Raw genomic sequence first — 14,698 nt, forward strand, 5'->3', positions numbered from 1 at the left:
ATATAAATAGGTTATTTAAATTTTTTTTAAAAAATTTAATTAAATAATTAAAAAGAGAATTAATTAATTAATTTGAATTGGATTCAAATAATTAATTATTTAATTTGGATGAAATTCAAATTAAAAATTCTAGCAGAGATAAATATTTAAATATGATTTAAATATTTTAAACCATTTAATATGGGATATTATTTGGTTAGTTATTTATTAGTAGTAGATATTATTAAATATTTAATTTAAAATCTTTGGGTTATTCGGGATTAAGAATAAATCATAGAATTCTATAAATAGCGTGTTTGTTTTCTACAAAAATAATCTTTACCATTACTCTCAAACTCTCCCTCTTTCTTCCAATTCTCTTAGAAAAGTTTTTATAAATTTTTTTCTTCCTTATTCCCTCAATTCTTTCAAAATATGGTTCCCACAAACCGAGTTCAGTATCTACACTGAATGGATCCCATTTCATTCCAAATATAGTATTTAAAAATAATAAATTGGAGAAACGAAAAAAAAAAATCGAAACGAATAAATCTAAATGCATTGAAGTATTATTTTAAAGCCCTTATAAAAAAAATAGATGAGGGACATCACAAGGATCAAACTAACTAAAAAACATAAACATATGAGAAAGTAGATATCAAACTAACTGAAAAACATAAACATATGAGAAAGTAGATTCGTGAGACGAAAATAGGAACCACAGGTTGTTAAGGCGTTTGGGATTGCGTTTACAAAATGTAAAAAATTATAGAAAAAACTTAACTAGCTATCTTGTTTGGTAGAGTGAATTATTTATTAATAGATCATAATCATTTTTAAATTTTAACTAATGTGTAAAAGCTAGTAGATATTAGCATTTAGATTTAGGCGACTTCATTTGGGATTGTTGTAGTTTTTAAAATTTGTGCTTCTCGAAAAATCTTTCGTAGATAGAAGTAAAAAAGTGTTTTGCAAATTTTAATTTTAAATAAAAAAACTAATTAAGGTATTTGATAAATTAATACTAAATTAGTGTAGTTTAGTCATACAACTATTTAAAAATATATATGATTTGAATTGCAACTATTTTTGTTTTAAAAAAAATAACTGTTATAAGAATTTGAATCAATTAAAATTTGGAATAAATGTGAGAAAATAAATTAATGAAATGAAAATTTGAGATGGTAAAAAAGATACCAAATTTTTCGGAAAACTAAAATCTAAAAGTTCCATCAAATCACTTTTGCATGATAAAACAATTTTATAAGTGATTCTGGAAAGATTAATATATAAGTTATTTTACCAAACAGTTTAAGCGGTTAAGATTTTCTTAAAACAACTTTTTAAGATTTCAAAAGCAATCCCAAATGGCCCTTTAGTTTTCCTACAAATTTGTTAACTTCTTAACTACTTCTTCACTATTTAAATAAATGTATTATAATTATATCCTTTCATATTAATTTATTTTGTCGTATATATTTTTAAATTGTAATTGATTATTTTTTTAAAGAATATTTTTCAAAACTTTTATCAAGTAATTTAGATAAATAAAATTAGTTGAAATTTAAATCATATACAATTTTAAATAAATTATAAATTAATTATCTATACAAAAATAATTAAATTTAATATTAATTTATCAAACACGGTAGCTAATTTTTTCTAATTTAAAATTAAAACGTACCCAACATTATTCTACTTCCTTTAACACTTGATTCTTCAAAAAGCACAATTGCCACCCTAGAAATCACAAACGAAGTCTAAGAAGGGTAAAACCAAACTATGATAAAGATAAAATTATGAACTTGAGTATTTTAATATATCTACAAAATCACATACCTCACAGACATATTTGCAAAATACCTATTCTATTTTTCACTCATTGTAATTTTCCTGATTATTAGTCTCTAAAAATGCTATCCATGTGATTAGTTTTTTGAGCAAATTGCAAAATTCATCCTTGAAGTATGATAATAATTATAATTACACTTTCAAACTTTTCATTTAGGAGTTCAATTTCTGTAATGTAACTATTGTAAATTAAGAGTCTAATTTTAATATTTATATAAATTTGAGGGCCGAATATTTATGATTTTGCAATTTGCCCCCATTTTCTTTAGTTGAAGGTTGGATAATATGTGTTTTGGTTTTTGTTTTTTTTTTTTTTTGAGTTATTTATTTATTATTTTTTGAAGAAAATTTTGAGTTTGGATCTCTCATGTCTGTTGTATTAAGAAAACTTAATGTAATTAAAAAATGTATGAAATTCCTATATCGTGCACGGGCTAAACTTAAAGGAGGAAGAAGAAAAAAAAAAACTCCAAAGAACGTTATGAACCAAGTAACTATCTTCACAATTGAACTTGGTTATTAATCTTGTCATTTTATCTCCTTTTTCTCTTTTAATAAATATAATTTGCAATTTGATTGTACTAAAAAATATTGCAATCGGATTATAATTGTTCATCCAACTCAAAGTAAATAAGTGATTATGTAATGCCGTTTTCATCCAAATTGAACGGATTTGGATGAGGATGGAACGGAGAAGTGTCCGACCGGCCCTTTGACCCTCGGTGGAATTCAGAGAAGTTTTTAATGTAGTTCATTTTCTAGATTACCAAACAAGGAAAGACTATGATCAGCTCAATTCCCTCTCCCAGCCCGTTGAATCGGTTGACATCCGCTCACCGATTTCGCGCTAAAACTAAGACGAAGGGTCCAGCAATTTCTGCTCGTCTTGACGATTCTAAGAACTCGGCTAATCAGCAACTCAATCTCTCTGTCCTTCGGTTCACACTCGGTATCTCTCTCTCCCTCTCTATCTGGAAATGGGTACTTTCTGAAGAAATTTGAGAATTTAGGGATATGGGAACAAGTGATTTTTTTTTTTTTTTTTTTCAATGTAACATTTCGTTGTAATATGGGGTTTAGGGATTCCTGGGTTGGATGAGTCTTACTTACCCAGATGGATTGGATATGGATTTGGTTCTCTTCTTCTATTGAATCACTTTGTTGGCTCGAATTCAGCTGCTCTCACCACCCCTGCGCAGTTAGTAAGCAAACACAATTTTCTGGGAACGCCTTTGTTTTCTTTATTCTTCTTGGATTTTTATTATTTCTCCTGTTTAATGTGGTTTTTGTTATTCGTAGAGAACTGAAGCTTTAGGCGTTTCTTTGGCAGCATTTTCCATTGCACTCCCCTACTTGGGAAAGTTTCTTAAGGTAACATATTAGATATTACATTGCTGTCTTGCTTGTATACTTCTTTTTTCATCTTCTTTTTCTACTTACTAGAAAATTTCCGTCAATCTCTGTTAAGAGTAAAAAAAAAAAAAAGAAAAGATAAAAAAGGGAGAGAACTAGAGGAACTTGAAACTGCTGGTCTGTGTAGTCCTTAGCACTACTACAGGGCCATTGTCTGCCGTCCGTCAAGTAGGTATTGATGATGGAAAGTTAGTACTCTGAGGAAGAGACTGGGAGTCTGGGGCAGGGAGTAATATATTTGATGGAAATTTTTTAAACGAGAGGGACCTTTCTGATGGCTGAAGAACCTATCATTGAGGGAATGCTTAGGTATCAAAGTTTCCTGATTTGTTCTTGTGTCGAACTTTAAATGGTGGAGTGGTAGATTGTGATGACCTGTACGTGGCAGGATTTGTAAACTTAAGATGATATCTTACTAGACGTTTGGGTTGGGTGGATTTCCACTGATAACCGTATCTAAGCTCAAAGATGCTGAATACATATTTAGCCAAATTCTTCTCAAATTCTATCCAGCCTCTCCGGACTTTGAATAGGATTGTAATTCATTAACCAATAATTTTTCTAGACATCCCGGTCTTCTTATGATTCTGCTTGTAGAGTTCATCTTGGAATCTTCATGTAGATAGAAGCTCTCTCATTAGCCATCTGTCTCGCTTCAATTTCTTCTCTAACATCCTGTTCTTTTTTACATCAATTTGGCTCAAATGTCACCTCAGATCTCTACATTTAGCCTTTTTATCTCTGATAATGACTTAGCTAGGAGCCTAGGACCATACAACAAAGAGTCCCACCTCCTTGCATTATCGTCATCAAGGTTGCCTGCATGACCTTTTTCTATTGAATATGATCTTCTCATTTCGGTGATGAGGTCAATGACAGATTTTTTATTATACATTCTAGCATTGTAGCAGTCCTTGAGTTGCTGACGTGAGTATTAGATTAACTTCACCAAGGCATGAAATAGATGTCTAGTTGAAGCATTGAGACTTTTTCTCCATCACAGTAGCTAGATCCTGTATTTGATTTTTTATTGATTACTTTAGATTCCGAATTGTCAGTTCAATTAAATAGTGATCAATAAGTATCAAATATTATTCACTTTATACTTGCTTGGCCACTGCTTACTGCTTAATAAGGAAAAGTACCCATCTTTGCCTGCAGGGTGCAGTTCCATCTGGCGAAGCTACCCTCCCTGGAGACACTGAGCAAATATTTCTCTTGTCACAAATTGTATCGGATAATGTGAAGGAAGATTTGGCTTGGGCAACATACATATTGCTGCGCAATACAAACAGTATATCAGTGGTATCTCTCAAATTTTTGTTACTTGCTTACATTTTACTTCACAAATATGTAGGAAGAGAACACGTTGTACTCAAAAGATTACATTATTTAGCTTTCTGTGATACTGTCTTAAGTTTTAATTTTTGAATCATTTCTTATCTTTGGAATCAGTTAATACAGATTCAAGGGGCGTTATGTGTTCGAGGATACTGGAATAGTCCAAATGATATATCAGGAGCAGATTTACTTGCCTGGTTTGAGGAGCAGCTTCAGATCATTGGCCTATCTGCATTAAAGGATGCCCTCTATTTCCCTCAGATTTCAGGTATAGAATTGTGTTTTTATCATGTTTTTATGAATGTATTTTTTGCTCTCCTGGTGCACATGAAAAATGTCTTAGAAACGATAATATTAGTGGGGAAAATGTTGTTTCTCCTTAAAAATAGCTTATGCTGACAATGGAATAAATTGATCGAATAGGTTGAAGATAAGCAGTTTTAAGTTGTAACTTTGAATGAATTTTTACAATATTAGAAGTAAGAACGATAGGCCACTGGTAGTTCATGTGTACTAGAGAACGTTTAGGGGGGAAGGGCTTAGACCATTGGAATAAGTAGTTACTCGGGTAGGCTCACTATTGTGACTCGCTAATGTGACATTAGGAGAGAAGAGAAGTGGTGATTGAGATAGGATATATTAGATGTGGCATCTATTGGAGCTTCTACTCTCTAATGGACTCAGGTTTTGATTCTCAACCACTATCAAAATTTGAAGTAATCTGCAGTGTTATTTTGATCTCTTTTCCATATGGTGATGAGATGTTACTCCTGGTTGTTATTCTGACTAGACATACACTAATAGAAGTTGAGGGCGTATGAGAAACTACATTGATATTAAAAGTTAAACAAATACTATGATGCTTTATGAAACTTTTCAAGGTTTTCATAACTTTTATCCAGAATCTGGACTCTGGCAAATGCTGCCCGAGGGCACTCGCTCGGTTTTGGTACAACCGGTGGTTCAAAATCTAAAGCAAAATGGCAGTGAGATGGAAAAGATGGGAGGATTCATACTGCTGGCCTCAAGTTTAAGTTATGCATTTGGCGATAAAGATAGAGCCTGGATAAGAGCTCTTGCTAACAAGTTTGATGACAGGGCCATCCTCTGATATTCATGTGGACCTAAGTAGTAAATCTCTTCTATATTCTTTTCTACTAGTGGCATGTGCATCTCTGAGTTAATGGGCATGGTACTGGTACTTGTTTTTGCAGATATAATTCAGAAATTAATTCTTTTTAGTTCACAATAATGTTGGGGTGGGTGGGAACTTGAACCACTATGCACAGATTGACATACAAAAGTTACTTTTTAATGCAATTGTGTGATAGAGATGGAAAAAAACATAAACGTAATGTTGTGGATATACTCAGAAGCTTAAAAGGGATATAATCTCTATTTCCATTCCTTTTCTTTTCTCTTCATTGCCTTTGGGTCAAAGTCCATGAGAAATTCTTGTAACTTTCTCCATAATATATTGTTCTATGAAACCGCCTTTTTCCTGATATGTTTATTTATTTTATCCACTGAAATACATGCTTGGAATTAACTTTTGGAATATCCTCCACCTATTTGGTACATATTGGCGTTTGCACTTGGATAACCAAATGAATGCTTTTTACGAATTTGTATGGAACAGATGCTTAGCAGATATTGGCATGAAAACTTGGACATGTTGCAGCATCAAAATCTCTTGAGACCCTTGGATTTCGCCTGATCTGCTGAACTCAACGCTTTTCCTCAAATGTAAATTGTTGGGATGAAGATGTAAGAATCCATTAGAGTCTGTTTGGACGTGAAGAAAAATGCACATGAAAAAATATTTGAAGAAAATGAGGGCATACAGCTATCCTAAACTCCTAGTAACCATTTCTTAGTGGTTCTTTCTTTCTCATTAAGCTGAAAATCTTGATATACTCTCCAAAGTTAGGATATTAAAGACTTTTCTGGGCAGAAGAAATAGAAACTGAGCTCCTGAGGTCGCCATCAAGTCTCAGCGGGTTCACTGAAGTACAGCCTGTTAGGGAGCATAAGTTGCAGACATCTTTTTTAAGTTTGCCGAGGAAAGGTCATTGGGAAGAGAAAATCCTTCTTTAAGAACGAAATAATATAATTTCTCCACGTACACAAAGAAAACGAAAAACAAAAAAAATTCTCCTTCGTTTCTCTCTGACTTGAGCTCCTGAGTTTATCTCCTTTTTGTTATCAGGTGTAGATGGTCACTCTGTCCAATGAAAAGTGGTGGTGAAGTTTCAGACAGAGCTACCAGGGGATAACCTTCGAAGCTTTATAATAATTTCTCCAAGCCATACACCAGATTCTGTCAGAGTAGCACAGAAAGGCAACAGTTTGACATTTGCAATACAGGATGAAGAAGATCATTCAAGAGGAACGGGAGATGTATATACTGTCGTATGTTCAAGTACCTTAAGGCGCACCACCTTTCTAATTGCCAATAGCAAGCCTGGCATGAGGCATTGCACATTTATGATATCATGCTTGAGAGTGTACACCTGTGATGCAAGCCATGATAAGTGTCGGAGAAGGAAAAAAAAATCCTACTCCTCTTGTTACAGAATGAGTAGGAAAAATTAAATTTAGTCGTCCCACAGCTCGAAATCATGCAACTTCTTTTAATTTTAGTTGAACAAGAACGGAAACACAACCTAGAACTCACCTCTCCCGGGCGTGAGAAGTAGACATTGGTGCTGGAAGGAAGCCCTGGAAGGACTAGACTGTGCACTCGAACTCCATCTTCTCCTATAACTTGTCCCCTTGCCTAGCAGGCGAAAAGGCAAAATAAGCAAGCTAGTCTTTTTTGAAACGAGCCTTCTAAAAAAGAGCTTCTGAGTTTGATGTCTTAATCATCATAAATTATTATAATCTCTCTAGAAGTTCTATGAAAATCTTGTACACCTATAGTTCGGTGCATGCTGGCCAAATTCCTTTGATTCATGTCACAAGAAACAGTTTTTCTTATTCACATTCTTTGAGATTACACAATTGTGGTTATATGATGTGAAAGTAAAGAGAATACTAGCTGGTACAGCATTCTCATGTTTTACTTTTACCTTTTGTCTCTATTCTTAGCGAGTACTGATACGTCAAATTAAATGAGGCAGAGACTACTTATGACTTATGAGGATTCAGCTTACCGGCACATCTGTTGAAATATCTTCTCTGTTGTAGATCTGGCCCAAGTTTGAGAGGTTGTTGGCTATTTGGGCTGCATCTGAAGATGGGAGATCCTGCCACCAAAAAAGTCAGTATTTAATGTCCATCTGCAACATTTACTACTCTCTCTCTCTCTCTCTTCAGATTTCTAATAGTATTTTTTTCCTAGACAAATGAAAAGTTGAAAGACTAAAAGCCATGTACTTGATTCAGATGTTTAACTAACCTAATGTAAGTGAGAGAGAGAATGCATGTTGATTTGTCTATTGTTTAATGACAGAATGAAAATGGAGAAGTATTACTTTTCTTTCTTTCCCTTTGAAACTGAAAAAGTGAATTAGTTGTTGATATAATTTGATTAACCTGTGACTTCTCTCTGGATTCCACTATCTCTACATTGCTGTAATGGAATGAAGCTGAAATTGCAGCTTGCTGGAGAAGGATAGAGCCAATGGACAGAGTTGGGGCGACAAGACAACCCTGTGACAGAATCCATTAAAGCATTCGCACAGATAGAGAAAGAGGAGAGAGAGGGTTTGAATTAAAATCTCACCCTGTGCTCACCATGCTAGCTTTCTCACAGAAGTTAGATAATGCAGCCACTGTGTCTACTTTTAATCTAGGAACATAAACCACACTTCTCATGCCAAATGCAGTTGCCTAATTTGAAAACAAAACAAGGCAGAAACATGATGTTTCGGGAATTCGAATATTTCCAGAAGAGAGAGAAGAACCCATCAAAAAAGAAGAAAAAAGTTTGATGTTTGCCCAATGGGGAAGGAAGATGAAGATTCTACCTGCTTCACATTCTCATATACTTTAGAAGGTTCGGTAAAATCAACAACTACTCCTGTTTCCTTTGACTGCAAATTAGCAATAAAATATCAATCTTTTGAGACTTAAAGCAGACAAAGTGACGGATGAAGTAACTACTTACTATCATTAAGTATTAGTACCTGAGATATTGAACCTAAAACCATGGTGAGATCATTTAATATGGGTAATTCCAGAGGTTCTTCCATGTCACACACCTAATTTTATCTGTACAGATCAGCAAAACCACAGAGGAGAGAAACAAAGAGATAGAGACAGTGAAAGAGAGACCTTTCCAATGTCTTCTCCTACAGAATGTGAATCAACAGCACCAGCAACCTCCATTCCTCTTGCCTTTGTGACTGCAATAACTGCAGCTCGTCCAATTTCTTTGGCTGCTCCATTAATAATGACCTGTTAAAACAAAAGTAATGAATCTTTGCTGTTGAACCAAACAAATAAGACTCACTGCAGGTTTTGGGTGACCTTGATATTTCCCTGAGATGGTTGTACTGAGCAGAGAATTGAAGATCTCGGTCTCCTTTTCTTTGAGTTCTTATACACTGTAAAGGGGAATTCGCAACCCAGGGCCGCCATTGTTGATGGTTTCAAAGCTCTGTTTCTTCTTCTCTTTCGGAGCTGAAATGGGTCTAATTCCGCAAGAAGATAAGCCCATTTTCACCTTAGCCTTGTGTTTTTGTTTGATAAGGTTTTTGTGTTTGAGATCTATGAATTTGAGCTCATGCGACAGCGACAGTTTACAATTTTCTTGAGAAAATGTAATTAATGAGTGTATAAGTTTCTTTACTCCAAATTAGATTTTGGCTATTTAGTTTGTTTCGTGGGCAGTTCTTTTGATTTATTTGGTGGAATTTTTAAATGTCTTTGAGCATCATCCTAGCATAATTTAATAAGTAGTTATGACCTATATCATCGATTAAGATGTCAAATGCATGAATCTCATACATTCACATATTGTTGAAGGTCAAAAGAAAATCGGAAATAAAGAACTAAAGAAATATAAAATAGAATAAAAACTCAAAAGTAAAAGGAAAGAAAAAAAAAACAATTTATATTCCATTAAATTTGGTTGACTAAATTTATAAATTAAAATGAGAACTTCTGTTTGGGTTCAATTTATATAATTCTCACATGCATGTATAACGTACGGACTTTCATAACATGATAATTATTTGTTATTTTCTCCGTTCCTTTATTTTTCTCTATTTATTTAAGAAAAAAAAAATCCATGACAACTTTTCTTGCTATTCTGGTAGGAATTTTACTATAGGATTTTAGGAGAAGATACTTTTATTCGAATAATTGTGAGATAATTTTAAAGTAGTCATTCTTTGCAAATGATCTCAATTGTTATGAATCAGCAATTTTTTCTTGCTATTCTAGTAGGATTTTCCCCCCCCCCCCAAATTCTATTTAATTCCAATCCTACTAAAATCTCAGAAATCTCAAAATTCTTTTAAAACTAAAATTTTGTTAAACTACACAATTGAAAGAGGCTAAATAAAACAAATGGCTAGGTAAATAATAATAATAATAATAATAATAATAATAATAATAATAATAATAATAATAATAATAATAATACAGTTCTAATATCTTTCTATTTGTAGGGGGAGTTTGTCCACAAAATCTTCCTATTGTAGACCTTATAATGGAAGGTAATTAAAGCAACTTATGAACTAATCCTTTCATGTTTAATATAGATGATAGGGCAACACTAGAATAATTATATACTGTTGAAAGATGTGAAAGTATTAAAAATTGTAGGTAAGCACCAATTATTTTGATGGATGTATGCAGTTGCATTCATATATCTATTCTTATCAAAGTTAATATCAAATTAACATGCAAGTTTTAAGAAAAAGACCATTAACTTTTCAAAAAGACGAAACTACAAAAGTTGATTGATTTTATCTCTTTATAAAGTTGATTGAATTTTTCTCTAAGATATCAATGAAAATCCGTGGGACTAATTAACCTAACACTAAACTACGAAATCCTTTCTCATACAAGTTACATTAAATTAAATAGACCAAAACCTATTGACAAAATTAAATGATTGATTTTTTTTTTTTTTTTTTTCTATTTTAGCTTACAGCATTTATACATATTATATAACTCTCTCTCCTCTAAATTTTCTCTACTAAAATAGAAAGTTAAAAAAAGTAGTCTTTAATCCTTTCCATCTAACTTCTAATTGTGATTTTGGACTAATTCCTCTGGTAAAAAAATACTTTTTAAAGTCTTTTCTTTTTTTAAAAAAAATCAAATCTATATGGAGATGATTGAAAATGATGGGTAAATGAAATTTTAGTAAAAATCTCTAAAGTTAAAAACCATCTTAATCACATTAACAAAATTTTATATGAGGTTGGTTTTGGTATTTACAAAATTATATATGATGTCAGTTTAGATATTTACTAAGTATACAAAATTTTCGTCAAATTAATGTCGGTTTAGGTATTTACTAAGTATACAATTTTTTTTTAAAGGAAATTATTATTATTATTATTATATGGATGTGTATGAGTTTGAAATGGGAGGCAATTTTGCCGCCATTTTACGTATACAAATTTTTCACCAAATTAATGTCGGTTTAGGTATTTGCTAAGTATACAAAATTTATTAAATGTAATAATAATTTTAGGGTCTTTTTTAATATAAAAAATATTTAAAAATATTTACACTTTATAGAAAAGTTTCAAAAGTGACTTTAAAACTTTTTGCTAAAAATTGTAAATATTTTTAGGATTTTTTTATTTATAGGAATTTTTCAATAATTTTTTGTATGTTTTGTCAAATTACACACACAATTTAAATGATATTCTTACATTTATTGATCGTTTAAAAACACCAATTAAACTTTATGTATATATTAAAAAAGATTTAAAAACACTGTTGGTCTTTGAACTTTAGTTTGTAACGGTTTAATCTTTCTACTTTCAATTTTGCAATCTAGTTTCTGAACTTTACTATCTAATAATTTAGGTCCCATTTGATATTTTTTTTTTTAAAAAAATAAGCCTATGGACACTAATTTCACCTCCAAATTTATTGCTTTGTTATCTATTTTTCAGTAATAATTTAAAAAATCAAGCCAAATTTTGAGAACTAAAAAAAATAGCTTTCAAAAAGTTGTTTTTGTTTTTGGAACTTAGTTAAGAATTCAACATTGTACTTAAAAGTAAAAAATATTGATGAAATAGACTTAATTTAAAAAAAATAATAAAAAACCAAATGGTTGCTCAAAGAGACCTTAATTTTTGTACTTTCAAATTTGTAAGAATCTAATCCCTAGTGTAAAGAAATATTTATTAAAATTAGGTATCAATTATTATTATTTAATGATGTTGACTTGAATTTCATGAAAATATTGAGTCTCTAATTAATTTATAGGGTTATCTATGCAAAAAATTGTATTAAATCTTAACACTAATTTTTACAATAAGGAATAAATTATTACATAGTAAAGTTTAGAGACTAAATTGTTACAAAATTGAAAGTACATGGACTAAATCGTTACAAAATAAAGTTCAGAGACTAAATTGTTAGTTCTATATAAATTTAGGAACTAAAATTGATTTTTTCTTAACCCAGATATTTGAATTATGCTCTTAAATCAAAAGATTGTTATAAGAAATTTAAATTTGATCCTTTCAACACTATATAATGTTATTATTGAATGAAATAACGACAGTTATGATAGAAAGTTTGGAGATTTATATATTTGAAACTACAAAATTGGAATATAGTCTTAACTTAAAGACAAAAAATTATAAGTTAATTAAGAGAGAGAGTTGGAATATTTTTCCCCTTTCTTTTCCTTTTTAAGCGAAACCCAACATAAAGAACAGCATTCCATAGACAACTTATTTCACAATCTATAGAGAAATATTAAAATACAACTCCAAGGAGACCCCACCAACCCATGTGAATATTAGTATAAATTTAAAATATATATATGTCTTTTAATGTATAATCTCTCACATTTGACCAAGGAAAAGTAAGAGCATCTAACGGTTGAGATTACTCTAACATGGAAAATAAACAAGGGAATAATGTAGAATATCTATCAATATATATATATATATAAATATGTATATACACATAGATATTCCCATTAAACTTTACCATCATTGATATGTTCTTAACTTCCAAAAAGAAAGCTTTCAAAACCAACTAATCCTCAAAAAGAGAGAGACACACATTGGAGCAACCAACAACCTTTCCAATGATATAATATATTTTTTCATGTTTTGCATTATCTCAACATCATTATCTTTCCATCCACCACCTTTTTTTTTTTTTTTTTTTAAGTATGGCAAAATGAAATTCAATATTTTCAAAAACCTCTTTTTCTTTCTCTAAAGGTGACTAAAAAAAATTAAATTGATGGTGTTAGTACAATAATAATGAATTGCATATCTTCTATATTGGGTTTTACTTAATTAATGTTTATTTATACTAATAATTCTTTTTTGTACTTGAAAGAGTTTTTTTATCCCCTAAAAGGTTGTCAATCATCAAGAATTAGTGGGAGTGAAAGAATAGTGGAAATAGGGTTTTTCTTTTCTTTTTTGACATATTCACTGAAAAAATATATATGATTGAATTTTTCTTTTTCATTGATATGATGTTTCGAAAAGTACGGTTTTTCTTTAATAATTAGTATTTTCCTTTAAATTGCCACAATAAAAAAAATAATGTAATTAAATTATGGGATAGGAGAATCAAACTTCACTATGCCAATTGAGCAACGCTCTTATTGACAACAAAATAGTATTTTGTAATTAATAAGAAATTATAAATAAACTCAATTATGAATCTAATCCTTAAATTATTACTTTAATTTCATATATTTACTCACAATTTATTTAAAATTCACATTAACATCGGTTGGATTAAGCTCAATAAGTTGACTTAATGAATATTGAATGGAAGGATAGTATAGGATGATAAGTGTTTGTTTGTTAGAGTGACATTACAAAAATAGGAGAAGAGATTACATGTTATTCATGCAATAAATTTTCAATAGAATTTGATTTTCGTTGATTAGAAATTAAACACAAAAAGATTAATTATATAACAAATAGAAAGTTTTATTTATTATTATTATTATTTTATTTTTTAATTTTACCAAATGGTAATTCCAAGTCCACCGACAGCCGTGCAAATTAGTTTAAATATTGTATAAAAAAGGTGACTAGAAAATAAAGAGAAAGTCGAAAGTATATACTTTAAAAAGAGGTGAAGTCATAATAATAATAATAATAATAAAAGAAAGTATAAAAACACTATAATTGGAGGAATAATGAAGAAAGAGTCAACGAATTCAGTAGGTTGCAACGTCCCCGTCGGAACGACGTCCGCATGGAATTAAAACCTTTGATTTGACCTGCCACGCGCAATGACTTCTTACTCCAATCGAAAGGTGACGCGTGGTATACACACGCCGCAGTGTCGGTGGTGCTTGCCAATTGGTCAGACCGTGGAGGAATAGATGTGGCCTGTCCTCGTGTCCCATTGGGCCCCACTCCCAAATGTTACTGCATAATTTTTCAATTTTCTGGGGATCACATTTTCAAAGATATTTTCAAAACCTTTACTATATAATTTTTAATGTCATCAAGCTTCATTTTCTCTATTATTACCTCAATTATAAAACACAATAACACTATCTAGATATAACCGCACCATTAAATTTAACCAACATGATACTGATACCATCTGTAAGAGATAATAAAATTTTCACATATCTTTACACTTATTGTGATATTATCTACTTTAAACATATTTTTTCATAACTATATTATTGGAACCACTCAAACAATTATTTAGTCAATGTGAGATTTTGGTCGTACTCCAATAATTAATTACAAATACGAGTATAGCTTAATGAAAAAGAATGCATCAACTATCATCTCAAAATTAGACTATTTGATCTCCATCCAAACCATGTTTGAATTTTAAAATTTAGTTACTTCCTTTTTCATATTATTTTTGTACAAATGGATTAATATTTCATGTTTTTAAATGTATCCTTAAAAAATGTTTTTAAATGATGAGAAGAGTATGAATAAGTAAATTCTTAGTTATCATATTGATT

The 14,698-nt window shown here is 30.8% G+C and overlaps 2 protein-coding genes across 5 annotated transcripts; one reads left to right on the forward strand and one right to left on the reverse strand.

The window, feature by feature from the left end:
* The first annotated feature begins 2,423 nt into the window (after window positions 1-2,423).
* LOC120074957 (protein COFACTOR ASSEMBLY OF COMPLEX C SUBUNIT B CCB2, chloroplastic) lies at window positions 2,424-6,601 on the forward strand. 2 transcript variants are annotated; one of them, XM_039028079.1, is made up of 7 exons: window positions 2,424-2,779; window positions 2,911-3,032; window positions 3,130-3,201; window positions 4,405-4,548; window positions 4,699-4,852; window positions 5,487-5,715; window positions 6,224-6,601. In XM_039028079.1, exons 1-6 carry the CDS (start codon window positions 2,614-2,616, stop codon window positions 5,693-5,695), a joined length of 867 nt encoding a protein of 288 aa, XP_038884007.1. In that variant the 5' UTR covers window positions 2,424-2,613; the 3' UTR covers window positions 5,696-5,715; window positions 6,224-6,601. The 2 variants fall into 2 exon arrangements, with proteins under 2 accessions (XP_038884007.1, XP_038884000.1); XM_039028072.1 differs by lacking the exon at window positions 6,224-6,601 and having other exon boundaries at window positions 2,425-2,779; window positions 5,487-5,992.
* Window positions 6,602-6,656: 55 nt separating this feature from the next.
* On the reverse strand, window positions 6,657-9,435 carry LOC120074939 (dihydrodipicolinate reductase-like protein CRR1, chloroplastic). Of its 3 annotated transcripts, XM_039028061.1 has the most exons (10): window positions 9,058-9,428; window positions 8,863-8,985; window positions 8,715-8,789; window positions 8,556-8,621; window positions 8,323-8,418; window positions 8,122-8,238; window positions 7,740-7,832; window positions 7,262-7,363; window positions 7,011-7,097; window positions 6,657-6,904 (listed from the first exon to the last, which is right to left on the reverse strand). In XM_039028061.1, exons 1-10 carry the CDS (start codon window positions 9,166-9,168, stop codon window positions 6,872-6,874), a joined length of 903 nt encoding a protein of 300 aa, XP_038883989.1. In that variant the 5' UTR covers window positions 9,169-9,428; the 3' UTR covers window positions 6,657-6,871. The 3 variants fall into 3 exon arrangements, 2 of the variants coding, with proteins under 2 accessions (XP_038883989.1, XP_038883982.1); XR_005481167.1 differs by having other exon boundaries at window positions 7,011-7,363; window positions 9,058-9,435; XM_039028054.1 differs by having other exon boundaries at window positions 6,657-7,097; window positions 9,058-9,433.
* Window positions 9,436-14,698: the final 5,263 nt, after the last annotated feature.

The sequence above is a fragment of the Benincasa hispida genome, chromosome 1 (genome assembly GCF_009727055.1).
Source record: "Benincasa hispida cultivar B227 chromosome 1, ASM972705v1, whole genome shotgun sequence".
In the NCBI taxonomy this organism is placed as follows: domain Eukaryota; kingdom Viridiplantae; phylum Streptophyta; class Magnoliopsida; order Cucurbitales; family Cucurbitaceae; genus Benincasa; species Benincasa hispida.

Excerpts from the sequence above, each read along its gene's own strand:
- LOC120074957 (XM_039028079.1), top strand. The coding sequence starts at position 2,614 with ATGATCAGCTCAATTCCCTCTCCCAGCCCGTTGAATCGGTTGACATCC. Across the intron at positions 3,033-3,129 it reads TCACCACCCCTGCGCAGTTA|AGAACTGAAGCTTTAGGCGT; the intron begins GTAAGCAAACAC and ends TGTTATTCGTAG. Across the intron at positions 3,202-4,404 it reads ACTTGGGAAAGTTTCTTAAG|GGTGCAGTTCCATCTGGCGA; the intron begins GTAACATATTAG and ends CTTTGCCTGCAG.
- LOC120074939 (XM_039028054.1), bottom strand. The coding sequence starts at position 9,168 with ATGGCGGCCCTGGGTTGCGAATTCCCCTTTACAGTGTATAAGAACTCA. Across the intron at positions 8,790-8,862 it reads TAGGAGAAGACATTGGAAAG|GTGTGTGACATGGAAGAACC; the intron begins GTCTCTCTTTCA and ends AGATAAAATTAG. Across the intron at positions 8,419-8,555 it reads TATATGAGAATGTGAAGCAG|GCAACTGCATTTGGCATGAG; the intron begins GTAGAATCTTCA and ends TTTTCAAATTAG.